General features: G+C 43.9%; 2 protein-coding genes across 3 annotated transcripts in view; one reads left to right on the top strand and one right to left on the bottom strand.

The window, feature by feature from the left end:
- Positions 1-25133, bottom strand: part of CORO7 (coronin 7) — a 206359-nt gene that overhangs the window by 49916 nt on the left and 131310 nt on the right. The window lies entirely within an intron of this gene.
- The window catches only part of VASN (vasorin), a 31365-nt gene continuing 14208 nt past the window's right edge, over positions 7977-25133 (top strand). Inside the window, exon 1 of one of the 2 annotated variants that reach the window (XM_056534993.1) lies at positions 7977-8307. Coding sequence is in view for 1 of the 2 variants with exons in the window: in XM_056534992.1 (XP_056390967.1) it covers positions 18557-18630 (74 nt within the window). In the remaining variant the exon portion in view is untranslated. Of the gene's footprint in view, positions 8308-18391; positions 18631-25133 lie in introns of those variants that run through there. The other variant, XM_056534992.1, reaches the window with a different exon arrangement.

Below are 25133 nucleotides of genomic sequence, written 5' to 3'. Positions count from 1 at the left end.
AAAAATCTTAACCCTTCCAGTACTTATCAGCTGCTATATACTACAGAGGAAGTTGAATTGCTCTTTTAAGTCTGACCACACTGCTCTCTGCTGACACCTCTGTCCATGTCAGGAACTGTCCAGAGCAGGAGAAAATCCCTATAGCAAACCTATCCTGCTCTGGACAGTTCCTGACATGGACAGAGGTGTCAGCAGAGAGCACTGTGGTTAGACAAAAAAGAAACATAGAGCAGCTGATAAGTAGTGGAAGGATTAAGATTTTTAAATAGAAGTAATTTACAAATCTGTTTAGTGTTCTAACACCAGTTGATTAAAAAAAAATAATGTTTTTTTACCGGAGTACCCCTTTAAAGGGGTACTCCGGCGCTAAGACATCTTATCCCCTATCCAAAGGATAGGGGATAAGATGCCTGATCGCAGGGGTCCCGCCGCTGGGGACCCCCGTGATCTTCCACGCCGCACCCCGTTAGAATCAGCCCCTGGAGCGTGCTCGCTCCGGGTCTGATTACCGGCGATCACGGGGACGTTGCTTATTCTAACGGGGTGTGGTATGGAAGATCACGGGGGTCCCCAGTGGCGGGACCCCTGCGATCAGGCATCTTATCCCCTATCCTTTGGTTAGGGGATAAGAGGTCTTAGCGCCGGAGTACCCCTTTAAGTCAATACTGCAATACTAGTACATGCAAAAAATTAGTCCTTCACCTGCAGAAGAAAAAAAAGGCTCTTTTTCTAATCCGGGGGTACCCATTAAAGTTCAGAGCACCAGCGCACCCATTTAAAAGAGGAAGTTTCATGCTGATCTGTCAAACACACCTTGCTCATGAACTTGGCCTTGATGGTCTATGCATGAGTGAGCTTCACTTTTCTTAGTAATCAGACAGAAGAATTACCTCAGGCAAAAGTGTCTGTATTCTATATTGCATAAAAATATAATGTTAGCAAAATTTCCTAAAATGCACCTGCGGCAGTCCTTGGGGGGGGTTTGAGAGATTATGGTAGGTTTCAGGCTGCTAAAATATGGTCCAATTTTAATGCCTATATCAGTGTTAACTAACCAGGGTGCCTCCAGCTGTTGCAAAACTACAACTCCCAGCATGCCCGGACAGCCTTTGGCTGTCCGGGCATGCTGGGAGTTGTAGTTTTGCAACAGCTGGAGGCACGCTGGTTAGTTAACACTGGTCTATATTATAGTGGCAAAGCATAAAAAATATTAAAAAAAATAAAATAAAAACCAATGAGGCATGGTCAAGCGTTCAAACGAAAAGGAGAAAAACAGGTACTTTTTTTTATAGATTTGTCCCGGGCTGCGAGCAATTATTTTTTTTAAACATATTTTATTGAAATTTTATAATTAGGCTACACAATAAAACAAAAACATTGAGTGAATTCTAGCCACCAAGCCCTCCTCAGCTGCTCCACAAATGCAACATCCTTCACCAGAAGAGAAGGGAATCGCCTCAAAATGTCAGTTCCTCGAGGGCAAGATGGGTAAAATTGTAAGGTCACCGGGGCATGATCCAAGAGTGCCAGGTCTCCAATGTCCACTCGTTGACGGAGATCCGAACTGACTAGAAAGTAGTCCACTCGAGACCACGAACTGTGTGCATTGGAGAAATGGGTAAATTCTCTATCGTCCGGGTGAGTTAGGCGCCATACGTCCTGCATACCTAATTGTTCCAAAAACAGGGGAAGGACACAGTCACGTGCACAAACAGAGGTAGTCATAGGTAGGGGTCGTGAACTCTTGCAGTCAACTAGTGGGTTTAATACCATATTTAGGTCACCCCCCCTAGTATTTTCCCTGGGATCCCTACATTTTGAATTCTAGTAGTAAGATCACTAAAGAATGACCTATTCTCACCACTAGGCGCACATACATTGTAAACACTGAGAGACCCCCCATTATGTTCCAAGAGTGAATGGGATATCCTACCCTCCGTGTCTGCCGAGTGGGAAACAAAGTTAAGCATAAACGATTTATGTATATGGGTGAGAACTAGGGATCAACCGATTAAGGATCTGGCCGATATTATCGGCCGATAATCAAGATTTTGGGCGTTACAATTACCTTGCTGATAATGCCCCGCCCCCTGCACCGATCCCCCACCGCACCCTATTGCCTCCCCCATCTACGGTTTTATAATTACCTGTTCCCGGGGTCCGCGCTACTTGTGGCTCCTGCGTTATGTTGTGCGCTGCGCAATGACGAGTGATGTCTTCAACGCGACGTCACCATCAGTGCGCACAGCGACAGCTCAGGAAGCTGCCGGAGCCAGAAGAAGAGCGGACCCCGGGAACAGGTAATTATAAAACCGGGGATGGGGCAGCGGCAGTGGTTAAACTCAGGACGGGCAGGGGGAGAGAAGCGGGCGGCGGCGGTCTCCTGGCAGGGGGGGGCAGCGGCGGTGGTAGCGCAGACCCCAGGAACAGGTATATATAACACCGGGGATGGGGGAGGCAATGGGGCAGTGGCAGTGGTTAAACTCAGGACCGGCAGGGGGAGAGAAGCGGGTGGCGACAGCGGCGGTCTCTGGCCCCAAAAAGCCGCTGCAGTTCATTGATTTAAAGCGCCCGCTTTAAATCATTGATCGGCAGCGGCTTCAGTAGGGCTGGGGGGGGGATGGGGGGTGGAAGAGTGGTGAAGTAGCCGATAACTAATATTGGTATAAGTTATCAGCTATCGGCCGGAAAGTCCACAGCAAAGAAAGAGCCTCCTCTTATGGGGGGAGCGAAGGCCCTTGACGTTCCAGGACATAATCTTAGCCATAGGACAAATTTATGGGAAGGTGTCCCCTAAAGGGGGAATACACTGTGCCTCAGAATCTAGCTTTGGAAAAAAGGATACAGCAGCATGGAGTGAAACATTGGACCCCCCCCCAGTTATTTCTAAGAACCCAGATAGTGACGCCCTCTAGACTAGGGCCTCCAAGGAATGAGAGACATGGCAAACCTGGCTCAAAAAAACTGATGAAACATACAACAGGACACATAAAACAAAAAAAGAATAGGGTAACACCGACCCCTTCCTGTGGGTGAAGGACAGAGGGATAGGGGGGTTGGCAAAGAAGAAATATATTACAGTGGGACGGTGATCTCAGCTGCAAGAAGTTGATAATCTATATGGACTGAGGTACTGAGGCCTGGAGCACAAGGCCATGAGAAGGTACTGTAGGGGGCTTATCAGTGCCGGATCACAGCTGGATACCTGGGGTGGTTAGGGAGGCTGCTGGCCGACCTCCATAGCAGCCTCCTCCGCCAGGGACATCAGTGGTGGCAGTGTCTCAGTCTTTGCTGCCGCTTGCAGCGATACGCTGGCTGTGCTGTCGGCAGCCATATTAGCTGTGCCACATGGTACTGAGGCCGGGAGCGTGGGCAGCTGTGACACTGCCGGACCACCGGGCTGCAGAAGCCTCACCATGCCCGACACTCCACAGAGGAGCTGCGGGACCCGCGGTGAGTGTCCGGGGGCCGGTGTACAGCTGGTACGTGCCGGGGGTGCAGGATCTCTCCTCAGGTGCTGCCTACATCAGCCGCGCCAGAACCGGAAGTCCGGCTGTGTGCTATTTAAGGCCGCGTCAATACTTCAGGTGATATATTAACAACATTCCATGAAACTTGGGAGGATTTCTGCCAAACCTACTGGAAAATTATTTGACAGACCTCAGAGAGGAAATCTGCAATTTCACTTTAGTAGATCCAGACCTGGATATTTCTCCTCAATTATAAGCAGCTGCGAAAGGAAAACCTCAAGACAAAATGACTCACTGTATCCAAGTATTCGGGGGCTGACGTGTGATCTGCAGCACTTGTCTGCTCCATCTCTGGGTGCTCGGAGTGTAATGTATAAGACTATGTTCACACAGCGGAACGTCCACCCCGATATTCTGCAGACGGCGTGTCCCAGCAGACCATGCCAGCGCTAGGACCACTCGGAAATGCCCCATCTCCATAGACGGCAATTCATTTCCCAGCGGATTCTGCAGAAAGAATGGACATGTCATCGGAATCGGAATTTTCTCTGCAGATATTTCCGCCGCAGTAATTCTGCAGTGTGCAGCTTCAGCAGAATCCCATTAAAAGTAATGGGGCTCTGTTGCAACTGAAAATTCCGCCATGTGAACGTAGCCTAACACAGGTCCCTGGCCATAATGATAGCTATAGGATAGGTTTACACTGAGGAATATCAGTCAGGAATTATTCTGATTGGAGGTTCCGAAGATGGACAGTGCCGACTGAATTAGTCGGCACTAGGACTGCACGGACATTGCCATTCCCATAGACGGCAATATATGTGCAATGTGCAAGATCATTGGCAGAAATTCTGTAGTGTGCACCGTGTGCTTCACCGGCATTTCTGGGAGGAATTTCTAAGTGGAATTACACTCAGAAATTCATGAGTCTGAACCCGAGGCAAGAACTGAGCCCGCCCTCACTCACCAAGCATTCACTTCCTCCCTGAGTCTGCTGTGCTGTGCTGTGTCTCTTCATTCAATCACTGCAAGCTGCTCTGTAATCCCGTCCTCTCTGTATTATCTTGCTGCAGTTTGATAGGACAGGAGTGAGCACAGAGGAGTGCTATTCCCGCCCTCACTTCCTGGACATTATCCCAGCCTGTGCTTCAGCTGGGACAAAGATGATGCTGCATTCAGACAGGATTATGTTCTAGATGGTATGGGGACCCCTAGTGGTCTTTTTTTTTTTTTTTAATAAACCATGATTTCTATAAAAAGGAAATAAAACATGTATGAAGTATATAAGAAAGGTTAATGTTTTGCTAAGATATTAAAGGGGTATTCCAGGAAAAAACTTTTTTTATATATATATATCAACTGGCTCCAGAAAGTTAAACAGATTTGTAAATTACTTCTATTAAAAAAATCTTAATTCTTTCAGCACTTATGAGCTTCTGAAGTTAAGGTTGTTCTTTTCAGTCTAAGTGCTCTCTGATAACACGTGTCTCGGGAAACGCCAAGTTTAGAAGAGGTTTGCTATGGGGATTTGCTTCTAAACTGGGCGGTTCCCGAGACAGGTGTCATCGGAGAGCACTTAGACAGAAAAGAACAACTCAACTTCAGAAGCTCATAAGTACTGAAAGGATTAAGATTTTTTTAATAGAAGTAATTTACAAATCTGTTTAACTTTCTGGAGCCAGTTGAGATATATAAAAAAGTTTTTTTCTGGAATACCCCTTTAAAGGTTAATGTTTTGCTAACATATGAAAGGTTTATTGATTCTGACAGTGATTATTTATTCATTGTATAATCAATAATTATTTAATTTACTAATGTGGGAATTTATCAGTAGTGCAGATTTCTGTGCAACGCGAAACCTGCACAATTTTTGGCGTTTTCCCAATTGCTGCGCAAAATTACGCAAATGACAGGGTAGTGCAGAAACAGGGTCAAATGCTCACACCCATCCTCACGCCAGTACGCTGGTCACCGGAGAACATTTACACAAAAAGTGATAAAGTCAACACAACTGCTAACCACGCCCACCTGTAAGTGCACAACAAGAAAAACGAAAAAAGCCAGCACAGACTACATAGAAATACTAAATCAGATAATTTCGGCACAAGTTAGTGCAACCTAAAAAAAAAACACACTGCAAATGCAATTTACTTTGTGCACCCCGGCTGGGGGGAGGGAGGGGGGGAATTAGCGCAAGGTAAAACTTGGTTTTCCCAGCTGCTGCGCAAAACTTATTTTGTTGCATACATCACTTCACAAATTTGTGCAAATGACAAGATTCTTGTGGATAGTGTAAATAAAGGTCTTCCTACGCCGGCTGGTCGCTGAAGCACAATTGTGCAAAAAAAAAAAAAAAAAAGCTCAAGATCTCTGGCTGCTAGCTGTCAGTGAATGGAAACATTTTCGTTTATACCTAAAGGCTAATTTCAGACAAGTGTAATACGGATGCATTTTCGCGTTCGTATTATGGACACAAGTCCGGGCTCACTAATGGGTCTAAATTATTAGCAAAACTGATACAAAAATTGGTTGCAAAACTACAACTACCAGCATGCCTGGACAGCCGAAGGCTGTCCAGGCATGCTGGTAGTTGTAGTTTTGCAACAGCTGGGGGCACCCTGGTTGGGAAACACTGGTCTAGATACTTTTGCCGAATGCTGGTAGTTGTAGTTTTGCAACAGCTGGGGGCACCCTGGTTGGGAAACACTGGTCTAGATACTTTTGCCGAATGCTGGTAGTTGTAGTTTTGCAACAGCTGGGGGCACCCTGGTTGGGAAACACTGGTCTAGATACTTTTGCCGAATGCTGGTAGCTGTAGTTTTGCAACAGCTGGGGGCACCCTGGTTGGGAAACACCGGTCTAGATACTTTTGCCGAATGCTGGTAGTTGTAGTTTTGCAACAGCTGGGGGCACCCTGGTTGGGAAACACTGGTCTAGATACCATTGTATTTTGCCGAAATGGTTCATCTGCATCTAACATTTCATTTATTTTTTTTTACTTGCATAAGTGGAGACAATGGTGCAGATTCACATGAAAAAAAATGGCTTATTTTGGATAAAAACTGATGCAGATTTCAACAAGAATCAGACATACAGGCTCAATATGCTGAAGTCGCCACCAGTATCCGTTGTGTGAACGTGCTCTTAGGAAAGGGCAGTTTATTTGACAAGACAAAATGTAACAAATTTGACTACAAATAACAACTTTGCTTATTGTCAGCCACATTGGGGGAAATGTATCATTATCTTTTGTCTTATTTTAGTGTGTTTATTTTTTATTTTTTTTTTGGCATGTGCTGTTTTCCACAAAAATCTTGCAAATTTTTCGATAGATTTTTGCCATACCGACTTGGTAGACTTTTTTTCCACTGGTTGTGCGCGCAGTGGTCAGAAATTCATAAGGTGCGAATTTTTGCAAAATATACGAATTTTTACAAAATATACATCTACAGCACTCCAAGCAGAGCTCTAGAAAAAGGATTTTTTTTACATGTTTTTAATCTCACAGTCTTCTTCTTCTTCTTCAGATTTTTTTTGCAGGACGTCCTCCCGGAAATTTTTCGGACGACCACTCCACAGACAGCGGTGTTCAGAGATGCGTTGTCAACACAGACAGCAATGAATTTCCGAGCGGATTCCGCAGAAAGAATGGACATGTGGCTGGAATCGGAATTTCCGTGGCAGGTGTTTCCACCACGGAAATTCTACCGTTTCCGGCTGAATTATAATGAAAACAAATGGACTCTGACGTCAGAAAATTTTCGGCGGACACTACGCAGACAGTGGGCGCCGTCAGAACTTTAGGACCGCTCGGAAATGCAGCGTCTCCATAGACAGCAATGCATTTCCGAATTGTCAATTCATTCAGCGGACGGCGGACTGGGAAATTCGGTGGAAAATGTTTTTGCCGTTGAAATACCACCATGTGCATGGTGCAGCAGTATCCCATTAAAAACAATGGGAGTCTGCTGCAACGGACTTTCCGAGCGGAATTTTTCTGCCAGATTCAGCTTGGAAATTCCGCCGTGTATTTGTGTAAAAAAAAGGCAGCTACACACAAAGACCAATGATAAATTCGACCCATTATTTGTACCTATGGCCAACCTGGAAAATAACTAGAAACAGCAGCTCCAGCCTATCTCAGGATTACATTTCGTGTGGCGCTAGTTAAAATTCATCCCCCTGTGTGATGGTTTTAGTAGATAAGATAAAACTATCTGGATATCGACTGTGAAGCAATGTCTATGTCGCCTCTTGCAGCCTGGCGCGTGCAGGTCGCATTGTGTAAACTGCATAGTTATGGAAAGGTTAGTGATGCAAGATGTGTTACTACAGCATCCCTAGGTATGGGGTCGGTCAGTGTAAAGGTGGAGGTGGGACGGTCTCGGATTCGGATTGGGAAGAAGGGGGGGGGGTCATCCAAGCCAATAGTTGAATTAGGAGGCACAGGAGGAAAGCCTTTAGTCCTGCCTCTGCCCTGGGAACGCCTTCCCTGCCCCAGGCAAATAGCATAGGAATAGCTAAACTATCACTTCCACAGCCAGAAAGAGTGAAGAGGCTGGGGGAGAGAGAAAAAAAGAGGAAAAAAGGGGCAGGAGGAAAAAGAAGTAAAGAGAGAGAAGGCAAAAAAGAAGAAAAACTTTGAAGAAGGAAAAAAAAATAGAAGGGAAGAGTCTGAGAGGACAAAGAGAAGTTGTATAGAGGTGTTAGGAGAGGAGGAGGAGGAGGAGGAGGAGGAGGAAGGCGAACTTCAGAAAAGAGGAAAAAAAGTTGCAGAACTTCACTCATCTGGATGTCATTTGGTTGCCTGGAGCCGCTTGCAGTCCAGGGACGCACGGTAAAACTCATTGCTTATTTTATACGTGTATATAGCTAGAGTTATATGTATACTGTCTATAGACATATAGTTAATTTCTTATTTTTAGGTAATTTTACTACGTCTTTAGCTAGAGTTTTATATATATATATATATATATATATATATATATAGACAGCTATTTTATTCCTTATTTTTATGTAATTTTACTACGTGTCTTTAGGTAGAGTTATATACATATCATCTATAGACATCTATTTTATTCTTATATTTACTATGTGTTTATAGGTAGAGTTATATACATACCGTCTATAGACATCTATTTTATTCTTATATTTACTATGTGTTTATAGGTAGAGTTATATACATATCATCTATAGACATCTATTTTATTCTTATATTTACTATGTGTTTATAGGTAGAGTTATATACATACCGTCTACAGACATATCGTTTTTTTCTTATTTTTAAGTAATTTTACTATGCAAGTATAGCGAGCGTTATACGCATAGTCTATAGACATCTATTTTATCCCTAATTTTTAAGTCATTTTACTACGTGTCCACAGCTAGAGTTATATACATACCGCCTATAGACATCTATTTTATCTCTAATTTTACTACATGTCTACAGCTAGAGTTATATACATAACGTCTATTCTATTTCCTAGCTATTTTATTACTTATTCCGAAGTAATTTTACTACATTTCTATAGCTAGCATTCTATGCACACCGTCTATAGACATCTATTTTATCCCTCATTTTTATGTAATTTTACTATGTGTCCATAGCTAGAGTTGTATACATACAGCCTATAGCAGGGTTTCTCAACCAGGGTGCCTCCAGCTGTTTCAAAAGTACAACTCGCAGCATGATGGCCCGGATAGCCAACAGCTGTCCGGGCATGCTGGGAGTTGTAGTTTTGCAACAGCTGGAGGCACCCTGATTGGGAAACACTGGCCTATAGACATTTACGAATCATTTTTTATTATTTCTTTTAAATCGCCATTAGTTCCAAGGCGCTGTACGTTATGATAAAGGGTTAATATGCATAACATTGCGCAAAAAGCAGGTAGAAATAAACATGACTGAAAGAAATGGACCCTGCCCGCCAGAGCTTGCAATCTACAAGGGAAGGGGAGAGGGGGTGAACGTGTACGTAGTGAATGATGTTACCTCACAGGACAGTGCTAGGTAAACACAAGATGCAGATGTGGCGGCTTCATCTTAGTGCACAGCAGGGGACCGTGACGTCCGCAGATGGCACAATGTCACTGCGGTAGGTCATGTAGACAAACACAGACGTAGACTACACACTGTACAATGACAACAACCCACCAGACAGTGTTTCCCAGCCGGGGTGCCTCCAGCTGTTGCAAAACTAGAACTACCAGCATGCCCGGACAGCCGAAGGCTGTCCGGGCATGCTGGTAGTTGTAGTTTTGCAACCAATTTTTGTATCAGTTTTGCTAATAATTTTTTGGGTATCAGGGTAAAATCTAATGTGGCCCAATTCCTACGACTGTATTTGGCAACTATTAATTATACATAAATGTTTTATATATATATATATTTATATATACACACACACCCTCTATATATATATATATATATATATATATATATATATATATATATATATACTCTCTCTATCTATCTATCTATCTATCTATCTATCTATCTATATATATATATTTATATATATACACACACACATACCCACCATCTATATATATATAGCGAAGAAAGCGGCACAATGGCAGGTTCCAGACCCCAAGCCAGTCAAAGGACCTGACCATTGGTCCCCCAGTTTCCAACATCCATCTAAAGTAACAAGCGTCACTCCAGCAATCCAAATGTAAAAAAAATGTATTTATTCACCCATCCGATCAATACAAAGGTGCAACATTTCAACCTGCTCAATGAGGTCTTTTTCCAGCAACATGTATATAGTGAAAAGGATCCATTCTATATACACAAGAATCAAGTGTTAATGAGTGAACACCTCCCACAAGGGGGTAGTTACGTTATGGGGGTAGTTACGTTATGGGGGTAGTTACGTTATGGGGGTAGTTACGTTACACACAAGTAAACAGTATCATAAAGTGCATACAATTGGGCAATCAGAAATATACAAGTAATCTCAGGTGTTTATGATACTTCAAGATTACTTGTATATTTCTGATTGCCCAATTGTATGCACTTTATGATACTGTTTACTTGTGTGATGTCATAAGGTAACTACCCCTTTGTGGGAGGTGTTCACTCAATAACACTTGATTCTTGTGTATATATAATGGATCCTTTTCACTATGTATGTTGCTTGAAGAAGACCTCATTGAGCAGGTTGAAACGTTGCACCTTTGTATTGTACGGATGGGTGAATTAATTCACATTTTTTACATATGGATTGCTGGAGTGCCACTTGTTACTTTCATTGGACGATATATACATATATATATATATATATATATATATATATATATACACACACACACACGTACAATGAACATGACAGACTAAATTGCAGGCTTAAGTTGGGTTCACACCACGTTTTTGCAATACAGTTCTTGCATACGCTTTCAATTTGAAAACCGTACGGAACCGTATTGAAAACCGTATGCATTGACTCTCCATTGAAAACCGTACGCCAAAAGATGCATCAGGTTGTGTCCATTTTGCATCCTGTACAGTTTTGTCAGTTTTTTTTCCCCGTACCCAAAACTGTAGCCTACCACGGTTTTCGGTCCGGGTGAAAACCCGTTTTGAAACGTATACATTTTTTTTAACATGGGAGTCAATGGGAACCGTACAGAACCGTATGTGTGTACCGTTCCATCCAGTGTTAACCATACGGTTTTTGACTTTGCACAGTTTTTTTCTTGGAATTTCAATCAATCAAACAAGTGAAACTTTATTCATAATGGAATGAAAAGTTAAAACGTACACATTTTTTTCTTAAAAAAACAGATGCAACCGGACATCATTTTTCAAACCGTATGCGGTTTTGTAATTTGTACAGACGTTTTGATACAGTTTAGTTCGGTTTTGATGAAACCGTTTTTTTTTTAAATCAAAAACCTGATACGGGAACTGTATTGCAAAAACGTGGTGTGAACCCCGCCTTATATAGAGCGAGGGCTTACAATCTTCATTGAAACGGCTATACACGTCATTGTAAAAAAAAACATGGGGGGGGCGGGGGTTATCAAATCCCGTCCAGAGGAAAAATTGCTAAGTTGCCCATAGCAACCAATCAGATCGCTTCTTATATTTCTCAGATGCCTTTTTTCAAAAATGAAAGAAGCGATCTGATTGGTTGCTATGGGCAACTGGGCAACTTTTCCTGCTTTGATAAATCTCCCCAGTGGTTTTTACATACGCCAATACTAGTCCCATTGCCAGTACGGGGCCAACCGCAGAAATGTTCCCAATGGCGGTGCGGAGGGATAGTCCAGACACACACAGCACAGAGGGTCCCTTCTGTCTGCGTCCCACACACAGCGCAGAGCCGGCTGTGCAGAGGAGGCAGCCCTGGATGCTGTACAAAGCTCACACATACAGAGAGAGAGAGAGCACACAGGGCCTGGCTGGCTGTACACCACTGCTGCTTTCTATTAATACATGGCCGCACATCTGTGCCTGGGATGACTGGGGGTAGAATTAACCCCATCAAGGCAGGGGTCACAGACGACTGTGCTAGACTTATCCAGGTGTGCGGGATATAAGCATGGCTTTATGTGGAAGATAATCCGCTTACAATGCACATGAACGGAGAACGTAGGTTCACCCTATTACGGTGTGTTCCCCCCTTAAAGGGGTAGTCCAGTGGTGAAAAACTTATCCCCTATCCTAAGGATAGGGGATAAGTTTGAGATCGCGGGGGGTCCGACCGCTGGGGCCCCCTGCGATCTCTCTGTACGGGGCCCCGGCTCTCCGCCGAGATAGCGGGTGTCGACCCCCGCACGAGGCGGCGGCCGACACGCCCCCTCAATACATCTCTATGGCAGAGCCGGAGATTGCCGAAGGCAGCGCTTCGGCTCTGCCATAGAGTTGTATTGAGGGGGCGTGTCGGCCGCCGCCTCGTGCGGAGGTCGACACGCCCCCTTCCCGCGGGCTGTCGGGGCTCCGTACAGGAGATCGCAGGGGGCCCCAGCGGTTGGACCCCCCGCGATCTGCAACTTATCCCCTATCCTTAGGATAGGGGATAAGTTGCTCACCACTGAATCACCACTGGACTACTCCTTTAAAAGGGGTACTCCGGTGGAAAACATATTTTTTTTTAAATCAACTGGTGGCAGAAAGTTAAACAGATTTGTAAATGACTTCTATTAAAAAAATCTTTACCCTTCCAGTACTTATTAGCAGCGCTATGCTACAGAGGAAATTCTTTTCTTTTTGAATTTCTTTTTTGTCTTGTCCACAGTGCTCTCTGCTGACACCTGATGCCCGTATCAGGAACTGTCCAGAGCAGGAGAAAATCCCATATAGAAAACCTATGCTGCTCTGGACAGTTCCTGGCAAGGACAGAGGTGTCAGCAGAGAGTGGACAAGACAAAAAAGAAATTAAAAAAGAAAAGATATAATAAAAAGAGGAGTTGGGGGGCTGACACTAATATTTTGAATGAAGTGTTCCACGTATAGTAAGTATATACCTTGAGGTCTGCAACCCTTTTTCTTTTATTGTATTCAAAAAGAAAAGAATTTCCTCTGTAGCATACAGCTGCTAATAAGTACTGGAAGGGCAAAATATTTTTTTTAATAGAAGTAATTTACAAATCTGTTTAACTTTCTGGCGCCAGTTGATTTAATTTAAAAAAATAAAATAAAAATTCACACATATGGTATTTGTGCACGTAGTTGTCAGGATAACTCTCTAGCTGTTGCAAAACTACAACTCCCAGCATGTCCGGACAGCCGTTGGCTGTCCGGACATGCTGGGAGTTGTAGTTTTGCAGCAGCTGGAGGTCCGCAGTTTGGAAAAGACCACTGCTCTAACGCATAAGACATGGGGGAATCACGATGCCATATAGATTACTGACTGGATCCAGTTTTTGAGGGAAACTTTATCAACACTGGTGCAAAAGAGTTAGTTGCCCATAGCAACCAATCAAATGGCATCTTTCATTTACCAAGGATCTTCTAAAGGGCATTATATACATATATATGGCGATTATTAATGTCTGGTGTAAAGAAGTCCGCGATCAGTCGGTGACCGAGCAATATCGGCCCTCATAATCTTCATGGGTCGGCCGCACATCTTTCTGTGTGCGGCCAATGATGATGCAAGTGAAGGGCCGCACGGACATCCACACAATCATTGGGCCATGTAAAAGGCTCATCAAACGAGCGCCGATCTCCTAGATTGGCGCTCGACCGTATAAAAAAAGAAATCTTCAATATGGAATCTGACTGGTTGCTATGGCCACGGTCCACGGGGTACTACCGTGGAAAACTTTTTTTTTTAAATCAACTGGTGCCAGAAAGTTAAACAGATTTGTAAATCACTTCTATTAAAAAATCTTAATCCTTCCAGTACTTTTTAGGGGCTGTATACTAAAGAGAAATCCAAAAAAGAAATGCATTTCCTCTGATGTCACGACCACAGTGCTCTCTGCTGACCTCTGCTGTCCATTTTAGGAACTGTCCAGAGCAGCATATGTTTGCTATGGGGATTTTCTCCAGCTCTGGACAGTTGCTAAAATGGACAGCAGAGGTCAGCAGAGAGCACTGTGGTCGTGACATCAGAGGAAATGCATTTCTTTTTTGGAATTCTCGTTAGTATACAGCCCCTAAAAAGTACTGGAAGGATTAAGATTTTTTAATAGAAGTGATTTACAAATCTGTTTAACTTTCTGGCACCAGTTGATTTAAAAAAAAAATAAAGTTTTCCACGGGAGTACCCCTTTAAACATGGATAATAAGGGTATGTTCACACTACGGAATCTCCCCGCTGAATTCCTATGCAGTATGGTATGAATGGAACCTCCGCTGACTCATTCCCACTGTGGAATTTCAGTGGCGGAAAATTTCGCACTGAAAATTCACACGCCAAAATAACATGTTCATTCCTCTGTCAAAATTATGCGGGGACACCATTGCCATCAATTGGGACAGCGCAGGTCAGTGCTGTCCTAGCGCCGAAGGATTTTGGTGGCGGACAATCAGATGGAAACTCCGAGCGTAAACTTACCAGAATGGAGAAAACTAGTCAAAATTGGCTATTTCAGATGATAAGTATTCAGAGTTAGGCCGGGTTCACATCACATTTTGCCATACTGTTTTCAATCCGTTTTTCTAAAGAAAACCGTATGGCAAAAAAACGGATGGAACAGTCTTGGAAAAAGTAAACCGTATGCGTTTTTAAACTGTATACTGTTTTTAAAAGTGCATTCAGTTCCGTCCAAAAACATGATCAACCACGGTTTTGACTCCGGTTTAAAAACTGTACTGCAACCGCATACGTTTTTTTTTAACATGGACGTCAATGGGAAACGCACATGTATACGGTTCCATACGGGAAACAGTATACGGTTTTTACTTTGCACATGCGCATTTGCATCCTAAAGTCCCCACCAAACACCCCTCCCATTAAAAATTGACAACATTTTCAAAAACTGATGGTTTTTATTTTAAATAAAATCGGACGGAACTGTATGCACTTTTAAAAACAGTATACAGTTTTAAAACGGATACGGTTTACTTTTTCCGATACTTTTCCATCCGTTTTTTTTCCATAAGTTTTTTTTTAGAAAAACGGATTGAAAACAGTATGGCAAAAACGTGATGTGAACCCAGCCTTATCTGCCTCTGTAGAGGTAAACCTGAGGGGGGGGGAGCTCTAAATCCTAAGATAGAGTCCAATCCTTGATGTATACAGACTGTGTGTGAACAAGGTCCTTACAATAAACGCCCATATACTAGGCCTGGAGAACCAATCTACATTTTTGGATGGGTTTCTATTGACGTCTATTGATTAAGTCTATTAGACTATTGTACTGGCTTCTATCAGATACTATGGCTGCCTAGGAGATTTATTAATGATTCAAAACTGTCCATGCATCAAATGGGAGTGGTTTTTACGGAGAATAAAAAAAGAAATCTTCCACCACGTTTGCATTTGGACGCGTCTCCATCTTCACCATTTTGCGTGTAATGATTATGTCTATAATCGAACATTTTCCAATTGTATAAAATTTGCTTTATATTCCCCGCACCCTATTGCAAAACTACAACTCCCAGCATGACCTGACGGAAAGCTCTTTTCTTCAAGTACCACAACTACCTTACTCACCCCCCATGTCTTCGTATAGGTAGGCCGGTGTTTCACAACCTGTGGGTCTCCAGATGCTGCAAGACTACAACTCCCATCATGCACTACAAAGTCAGCCATACTCAACCTGTAGCTATTGCAAAACAACAACACCCTGAGGCAGTGATCTCCAAACAGTGGACCTCCAGGTGTTGCAAAACTACAACTCCCAGCATGCCCGGACAGCCAACGGCTGTCCGGGCATGCTGGGAGTTGTAGTTTTGCAACACCTGGCGGTCCACTGTTTGGAGAAGACATTTAGGACTCACAACACCATATAGAGTACTGATCCAGGAGTTAGGTGGTTGTGGTACTTTAAGAAAAACAATTCGGCTTTTATGACTAGGCTGGGTTCACACCACGTTTTTGCAATACATTTCCCATATCAGGTTTTTGATTAAAAAAATGTATTCCTCAAAACCTGACTAAACTGCATCAAAACGTGTGTACAAATTCAAATCCGTATACGGTTTGAAAAGTGATGTGTTGCAAGAAAAAAAAAGTATACGTTTTTAACTTTACACTCCATTATGAATAAAGTTTCACTTGTTTGATTGAAATTCCAAGAAAAACAACTGTGCAAAGTCAAAAACCGTTTGGAACCGTACGCACATAGGGGGAGATTTATCAAAACCTGTGCAGAGGCATAGTTGCCCAGTTGCCCATAGCAACCAATCAGATCGCTTCTTTCATTTTTAACAAGGCCTCGGCAAAATGAAAGTAGTGATCTGATTGGTTGCTATGGGCAACTGGACAACTTTTCCTCTGTACAGGTTTTGATAAATCTACCCCCACAGGGTTCTGTACGGTTCCCATTCACTCCCATGTAAAATATATATATATACACACACGTTTCAATACGGTTTTTCACCCGGACCAAAAACCGTGGTAGACTACAGTTTTGGGTACAGGGGAAAAAAAAACTGATTAAACCGTACAGGTTGCAAAATGGACACAACCTGATGCATCGTTAGGCATACGGTTTTTAATGGAGAGTCAATGCATACGGTTTTCAATATGGTTCTGAACGGTTTTTAAATTGAAAACATATACGGGAATTGTATTGCAAAATCGTGGTGTGAACCCGGCCTTATACAGGTTCTTAATAAGTCCAGACCAACACCCAGGATTAGTCAGCGGCTGCAGCCGGGCCAAGAACAGCCTGATGGTGACGGGTCAGACGGTTGCACACATCATGCACAGCCGCTGACTGAGAGTGACTCCATGACAACATCCAGAATATCGCAACGTAATGTGCGGCAGAGCCGGACTGGCGCAGCCCCCGTATACACAGAAGCCTACAGAATGGGGTTCACATTAACAGGCTAAGGGCCACTATTGTGGGGGTCACACATGCAGCAAGCAGCAGTGCGAGGGCAGAGGAGTCAGAGGAAACTCCAGCATCCAGCAATCCAATAGCTGAGCAAGGGGTCAGACCCTGGAACTCTTCTCTCCCCCGGGACCCCCGCGTTTATTTTTATGTGGGGTGGGTGTAATAATACAGCTGCCAGTTCAAAACTTTATCCCAGTCTCTGCGGCTGAACCGCAGGGAGTGGATGTAATTATGGATGGATGGATGGGTGGGGCACGAGGGCTATGATGTGATGCCCAGAAAAGTGAGGGTTGGAGTCCCCCTTTTAATTTAAATGTAAATATAGACATACAGGCAGTAAACGATAAAATACATAGCTATTTAGGGATTTTCGGAAAGCTGGAAATTTGTTTTCAGAAGGCTAACAATTAGTTACTACCCAGCTTTTCTAGAAACAAATATTGGTTGTGGAACTACAAGTACAAGCAAGCCGTGATGCAAAACTCATCTGCATCCAGTGGCACTAAACAATACTACCTTGCCAGTTCCCATTGAGGTGCCAGCATGTCAGGTTGGTTGGGCATGGAGGTACATGTGTAGGGCAGCCAAGGGTATGCCAGTGTTCCCCAACTTGTGTTTCTCCAGCTGTTGCAGAACTACAACTCCCATCATGCCTTGACAGCCTTTCGCTGTTAAAGGGGTATTCCAGGAAACTTTTTTTTTTATATCAACTGGCTCAAGAAAGTTAAACAGATTTGTAAATTGCTTCTATTAAAAAATCTTAATCAAATTAAAAGATGCTCTTCTTTAGTACCAAACCCCACATAATGTCCTGACAGCTGAGGGCAGGTGGTTGTAGTACTTTAAGAACAACTCTACGGTTTTTGCAAAACTACAACTCTCATCATGCACTGATAGCTTAAAGGGGTACTCCGCTGCCCTGCTTCCGGAGCTCCGCTCGCCGGCGTCCGGAAGTTTATTGTTCCGAATCGCTGTGTGCGGGCTTCCGTGTTCAGGGCTGCCCCTCGTGATGTCACGCCCGCCCCCTCAACGAAAGTCTATGGGAAGGGGGCGCGATGGCCGTGGAGGGCAGTGGAGTACCCCTTTAAGGCTTTTTGGAGAGCCACAGGTTAGGGAACACTTGTCTAAGCTATAGGACAGTGTTCTTCAACCTGCGGACCTCCACATGTTGCAAAACTACAACTCCCAGCATGCCCGGACAGCCAACGGCTGTCCGGGCATGCTGAGAGTTGTAGTTTTGCAACATCTGGAGGTCCGCAGGTTGGAGACCACTGCTATAGGAAGACATGAGGGAGCCTAAAGTAGTTAGTTACTTTAAAAGCATCTCTTCAGCTGTTGCAAAACTACAACCCCCATCATGCCCAGACAGCCAAAAACTGGCCAATGGTTGCAGAACACTAGCATTCTCCTATACCCAACCAACCCGACATGCTGACACCTCAATGGGAACCAGATAGGCACCTTCATCCTATCCCAGATCATATCATCCCCGATTTATTATGGAGATGCACATATGAATATTTATACACTAGCTCGGAGACAGTGTCTATTTTTTATTAAGTGCTTCCTCACACCCTGCAGTTTGTTCTGGCGCAGATCCAGCTGTACTTTCACGAGTGGCTTTAATGCGTGTGACAGGATCTGCCAAATGTCTCCCGTCTTCAAACACGACAATGAAGCAAACAATGCTGGGACATTTGTAAGTAGTTATTCAGACTCTGCAGCAATTCCCCCGTGGTGTTTGGTAAAGGAGTTCTCTTACTTTGTCTATAAAGACCTCAGAAGTAGTGACATTTCACGTATACGGCCGCAACTCTACTGATAACCCGAACCCTACATTACAGTGTAAATAGTGTTTCCCCTTTCACTGGGTTATTGCAGTTTCAGCAAATAAGACTTATGATAATATATATATATATATATATATATATATATATATATATAGAAAAGTTATGCAATGCAATGCAAATGGATGCATGGACTTTCCCAACATGAGGTCCTCCAGTGGTTGCAAAACTACTACTTCCAGCATGCTCTCACAGGACATGATGGGAGTTGTAGTTGCAACATTTGGACAGCCATAGATTGGGGAACTCTATCTCTCTCCAACATGCTTTACTCTGCAGCCCCAATACTCTAGGAGAGCTCTAAACTACAACTCCCACTATGCCCTGAGAGCTTTTGGATGCCAGTCCATGATTGGAGTTGTGGTTATGCAACAGCTGAAGAGTCTCAAGTTGGGCAACACTGGTCTAAGCCATATGAATACACCGATGAGTAAAAAGGGAGTTGCGTAGTTGCGGTACTTTAAAGGAAAACTGTCCGCTTTCTCCCCCAGCACTAACCAGCGGTACTGGCTGGTAGTGCGGGGGACACTGATCAGTTTGATGGTTATCGTGCCCGGATCCGCCGCACCGTTCGGCCCTAATCTTCTATTTTCGGTATATGCTAATGAGGTGCTAACTGGCACCGGCCAGGCTTACTGGCACTCTGACGTCAGTGCCGCTAGCCGCAGCACCGCCCAGCTCATCAATATTCCTCCCCTCCCTCTTCATTACAGAGCGGAGAGAAGAGGGAGAGGCGAAGGGAGGGGAGGAATATTGATGAGCTGGGCGGCGCTGCGGCCAGCGGCACTGACGTCAGAGTGCCAGTTAGCCCGGACGATGCCAGTTAGCACTTCATTTGCATATACCGAAAATAGAAGATTACGGGGGGAGAAAGCTGACAGTTTTCCTTAAAGCAGAGAAACTCTTCAGCTGTTGCAAAACTACAACTCCCATCATGTCCTGACAGACAAAGGCATACAGTGGTATACTTGGGAGGCGTCTCTTGAAAATATACATCTGGAAATGTTCCGGATGTATACCTCCAATGGAATACAAACTAAAAATGAATGAACAATCCTGTTAGTCTCAATGCCAGACTGGTGCTGCAAGAAAGGTAAAGCTCCTTAGTGGACTGGCGCTGTTGAGCTTTCCTTTTCTTACAGAACCAGTCATCCTTGAGGTTTCCTGGTCACTGCAGGGTTAATAAATGACGCAAAGAAGGGTTAATAAATGACGTAATGAAGAATTGGTTTGGTCGCGGTGGTTTGGTCCAACCATACGTATATATGTACCTCATGACGGGCAGCATCAACCCTGTTTACCTCATGACGGGCAGCATCAACCCTGTTTACCTCATGACGGGCAGCATCAACCCTGTTTACTTCATGACGGGCAGCATCAACCCTGTTTGCCTCATGACGGGCAGCATCAACCCTGTTTACCTCATGATGGGCAGCATCAACCCTGTTTACCTCATGCCGGGCAGCATCAGCCCTGTTTACCTCATGACGGGCAGCATCAACTCTATTTACCTCATGACGGGCAGCATCAACTCTATTTACCTCATGACGGGCAGCATCAACATTGTTTGGCCAGTAAGGTGTTAAAGAAACCAGGGAGCAATGGAAGAGCATCACCGCCATAAAACATTAAGGGCTGTGTCTTCTAAGCAGCATTACAAAGAACAGAGGGGCGAGCTTCTTCTCCGCAGATCCTTCTAAAGCTTTAATATCTTAAGCCAAAACATACAGACAATAATGGTGCCCTACCTGTCTCCACATCAGCTGACAATAGAGGTAGCTGCGGAGGGGGGAGGCTGGAACATATCCTTCTCGCTCACAATACCTATTGTATAGCAAACTCTTTGGAAATCACACATTGTTAATTATATATTATTCAGCCCCGGGGCGATTATAGGTACCGTAAATAGGTTCGTGGGTATAGGGTAGGAATTCTGAATATGCAATGCTCTGCAGACGTACAAGTTCATGCAAAAGCAAACAGGTCTATGTGATCTGTGGTCTGTGGGGAGTTTAGGGTATTTATAGGGGTAAACATATTTTCTCTATAGGCTGGTGCCCTTCAAACTGTGGACCTCCAGATGTTGCAAAACTACAATTTCCAGCATGCCCGGACAGCCGTTGCCTGTCCGGGCATGCTGGGAGTTGTAGTTTTGCAACATCTGGAGGTTCACAGTTTGGAGACCACAGCTCTAGGTGGAGGTCCAAGTTCTTGAGTTGTCCTTTTCTGTCAAGAACATCTAACCTGCCATTTCTTAGTTATATATAGGTTTCCATGACAACCAACATGGCCGTCTTTACTAATTCCACAATGGAGCTTTCCCTGTCCATTGAATCGCTATGGCTGCATAACTAGGCATTGAATGTTGCTCAGGATGCTTAAAAAGCCGGGTGACTGTTGTTCTTATTACTCATATTGTGCCTCCACTTATAATGGAGACCACAACAGCGCTTGGCAGACCCCACTCATAAGGGGCGTTGGGTTCCATTCTTTTAAAGCAGTACTCCGGTGGAAAACTAATTATTTTTTTTTTTTTTTTTAAATCAACTGGTACCAGAAAGTTAAACCGATTTGCAAATTATTTCTATTGAAAAATGAATCCTTCCAGTACTTATTAGCGGCTCTATACTACAGAGGAAATTCTTTTCTTTTGGGATTTCTTTTCTGTCACGACCACAGTGCTCTCTGCTGACACCTCTGTCCATGTCTGGAACTGTCCAGAGGAGCATATGTTTGCTATGGGGATCTTCTCCTGCTCTGGAAAGTTCCTGACATGGACTGGAGTGTCAGCAGAGAGCACTGTGGTCGTGACAGAAAATAAATCCAAAAAGAAAAGAATTTCCTCTGTAGTATAGAGCTGCTAATATGTACTGGAAGGATTAAGATTTTCTAACAGAAATCATTTACAAATCGGTTTAACTTTCTGGCATCAGCTGATTTTAAAAAAAATTAAGTTTTCCACCGGAGTAACCCTTTAAAGTGTTAACCCTAAGAGTTCATGCAACCTTAGTTATGAAAACATATCCTGTCAAAAGGATACCCATTAAGTATCTGATCTGTAGAGGTCCATCAAATTGGGACCTCCACTGACCATGAGAACGGGTGTATATGAGGCGACAGAGTACTGTGCTTGGCTATCTTTGGCAGTAACATAGTGAATGGAGCGGCAGCTGAGCATTGCGCGATGCTGCACCGTTCATACAGGGTACAAGAGACCCTTTGAGCTCCTGATTGGTGGAGGGTCCAACTGCTGAGACCCGGACTGATCACGAAGACGGGGGGGGTCTCTTTTCCCTCAAGTGAATGAGTACTATGCTTGACTATCTTCGGCAGTACCATAGAGAGTGAATAGAGTGGCAGCTGAGCATGTGCGATGCTGCGCCATTCATACAGGGTAGAAGAGACCTCTGATTTTGTAATCGCTGGGGGTCCGACTGCTGAGACCCCCAAGGATAACGAGAGTAGGGGGGTCAGTTGTCTCTCAAGTGAACGAGTACTGTGCTTGACTATCTTTGGCAGTTCCAAAGAGAGTGAATAGAGTGGCAGCTGAGCATGCGCGATGCTGCGCTATTCACACAAGGTGCAAGGGACCTCTGATCTTATGATCGTTGGGACTCTCAGCAATCGGACCATCACCGTTCAGCGAGTTATCCCCTATCCTGTGGGACAGGGGATAAATTTTAGTAAAGGAATAACCCCTTTATAGGAGAATAGTGATGCGTGTGGTGCCATTCCTGTCCAGGATTTAAAAAAAAACATGGCTGCTTTCTTCAAAAAAAACAAAAAAATCAGCCCTGTAACACTTCAGCTTCATTTAGGTGAAGCATCTGAGTTGCAATACCACACACAACCTACTGACAGGTATGGTGCTATTTTAAGAAGAAGGCAGCCATGTTTGCCTAGAGATCAACACAAATGTGAACAGGATTTTTTTTTATTTTTTTTCATTTAAAAAAAAAAAGATTTTAAGAGATGTATTTACTGAGGTAAACTAGAAATGGCCATTTTGGATTCTGAACTGTCGAGTATAAAATGGTGGATAGTGTTTTTTCCCCCCCATCTCCATGATATCAGCTCTATATACCATATAGTTATATCGGTTTCTGGGTGCCAGCTAACGTGGCGGTTCTTTCTGGGACTGTCACGAATACTGAGAACTGGTGATATCACCGAGGCATGAGCCGCCAGTTTTCCCCATCGCTCTTTTCTGGAAAGCAACGCAAGTTAAAAGTTAACAGTGTGTAATACTTGGCAGTGATACACACGCGGGGGTCACGGTGCTGTGTTAGACGCTGCTCTCCTCCCCTGATCTTCTGGGCTGCATCATATATATATATATATATATATATATATATATATTTATATATATATATATATATATATATATATATACATACATATATATACACACATATATATATATATATATATATATATATACACATACACACATATATATATATATATATATATATATATATATATATACACACACACACACCAGGGCCCGCTGTTGGCACGGACATCTGCAGGCGTGATGCTCTGCAGACTTCACAGCTCCGAACTTGCCAATGAGAGAAAGAAGCTCTGCGCTCATCCCGCAATGTCACTGTCCTGAAGTTTGTTTTTCCTACCACTCGAAAGTGTTCCCGGGATCACTGACCCCTATACTTTTCCCATATTGACCCTTCAGATCCCAGTGGTTTCTAACCCCCATGTCGGTTTTACAGCCAAAATTCTTAACATATCTATTGGCTATAAAAAAAAAAAAAAAAAAAAAAATAAACTAAACCTTTACTTAAGTAGTTTGCTTATATAGACTTCATAAAACGAAGCGGGGCCAAGGGCAATAACCTAATATACAGCGATAGCATCTCAATACAGATGTGCCTGTAAGGTATAGAAGTACACTCTTAAAGTGACAGCGCAAACAAAGCGATGGACAGTAACAGGTGTGACTTTGAGAATGAGGTGGACGGCCTGACTCCAGACCAGAAGGTTTCTCATGTCCTGGCCTGCACAATCCAACTAATGCAGATTTCCTATAACACCCAAGGCCAGGGGGGGAAAAAATGCCTAAGCTGGCATTTCTAAGGCTTCACTGGGTAATTACTAAGGGGCTGGATTGCCCCCCGGGCCGATGGAATGCAAACCATCTATAGCAGGGATTCCAAAAGTGATGCAAAACTACAACTCCCACCATGTTCCAGTGATATATTAGGGGTGGTAGTTCTGTGTTTCCCAACCAGGGTGCCTCCAGCTGTTGCAAAACTACAACTCCCAGAATGCCCAGACAGCCTTCGGCTGTCCGGGCATGCTGGGAGTTGTAGTTTTGCAACAGCTGGAGGCACCCTGGTTGGGAAACACAGATCTATCACCCCTAATATATCACTGGAATGAGGACGTGATCATCGCCACAAAGGCATTTAAGGTTTAGGCTGCGTTTCAGGTTTAGGGCGTAGAGGAAGCCGCTTCTAAATCCCAGTACGAAGCTAATAGGCTAATGCCGAAGGCTGTCCGGGCATGCTGGGAGTTGTAGTTTTGCAACAGCTGGAGGCACCCTGGTTGGGAAACACAGATCTACCCCTAATATATCACTGGAATGAGGACGTGATCATCGCCACAAAGGCATTTAAGGTTTAGGCTGCGTTTCAGGTTTAGGGCGTAGAGGAAGCCGCTTCTAAATCCCGGTACGAAGCTAATAGGCTAATGCCGAAGGCTGTCCGGGCATGCTGGGAGTTGTAGTTTTGCAACAGCTGGAGGCACCCTGGTTGGGAAACACAGATCTACCACCCCTAATATATCACTGGAACGAGGACGTGATCATCGCCACAAAGGCATTTAAGGTTTAGGCTGCGTTTCAAGTTTAGGGCGTAGAGGAAGCCGCTTCTAAATCCCGGTACGAAGCTAATAGGCTAATGCCGAAGGCTGTCCGGGCATGCTGGGAGTTGTAGTTTTGCAACAGCTGGAGGCACCCTGGTTGGGAAACACAGATCTACCACCCCTAATATATCACTGGAACGAGGACGTGATCATCGCCACAAAGGCATTTAAAGTTTAGGCTGCGTTTCAGGTTTAGGGCGTAGAGGAAGCCGCTTCTAAATCCCAGTACGAAGCTAATAGGCTAATGCCGTAAATTCATTAAGAAGGATGACTAACTGCTTGAGCTTTCCTGACACCCAAGTCATGCACGGCCCTGCTTGTATCCTACTTAATAGGATTTCTAATTGGAGATGTTTTATTAGAAATATTCACCTCACTCATTAACCGACTCAGAGAAGGGTTGGTCATGTTGGATTTAAAGAGTACCTGTCACCAAACTAAACTTTTAATATAATGTTCCTTATGTAATTAT

This window comes from Hyla sarda, chromosome 8, assembly GCF_029499605.1.
Source record: "Hyla sarda isolate aHylSar1 chromosome 8, aHylSar1.hap1, whole genome shotgun sequence".
NCBI lineage: Eukaryota > Metazoa > Chordata > Amphibia > Anura > Hylidae > Hyla > Hyla sarda.
The sequence above is the reverse complement of the archived record's forward strand: the minus strand, read 5'-3'. Positions and strand labels throughout refer to the sequence as shown.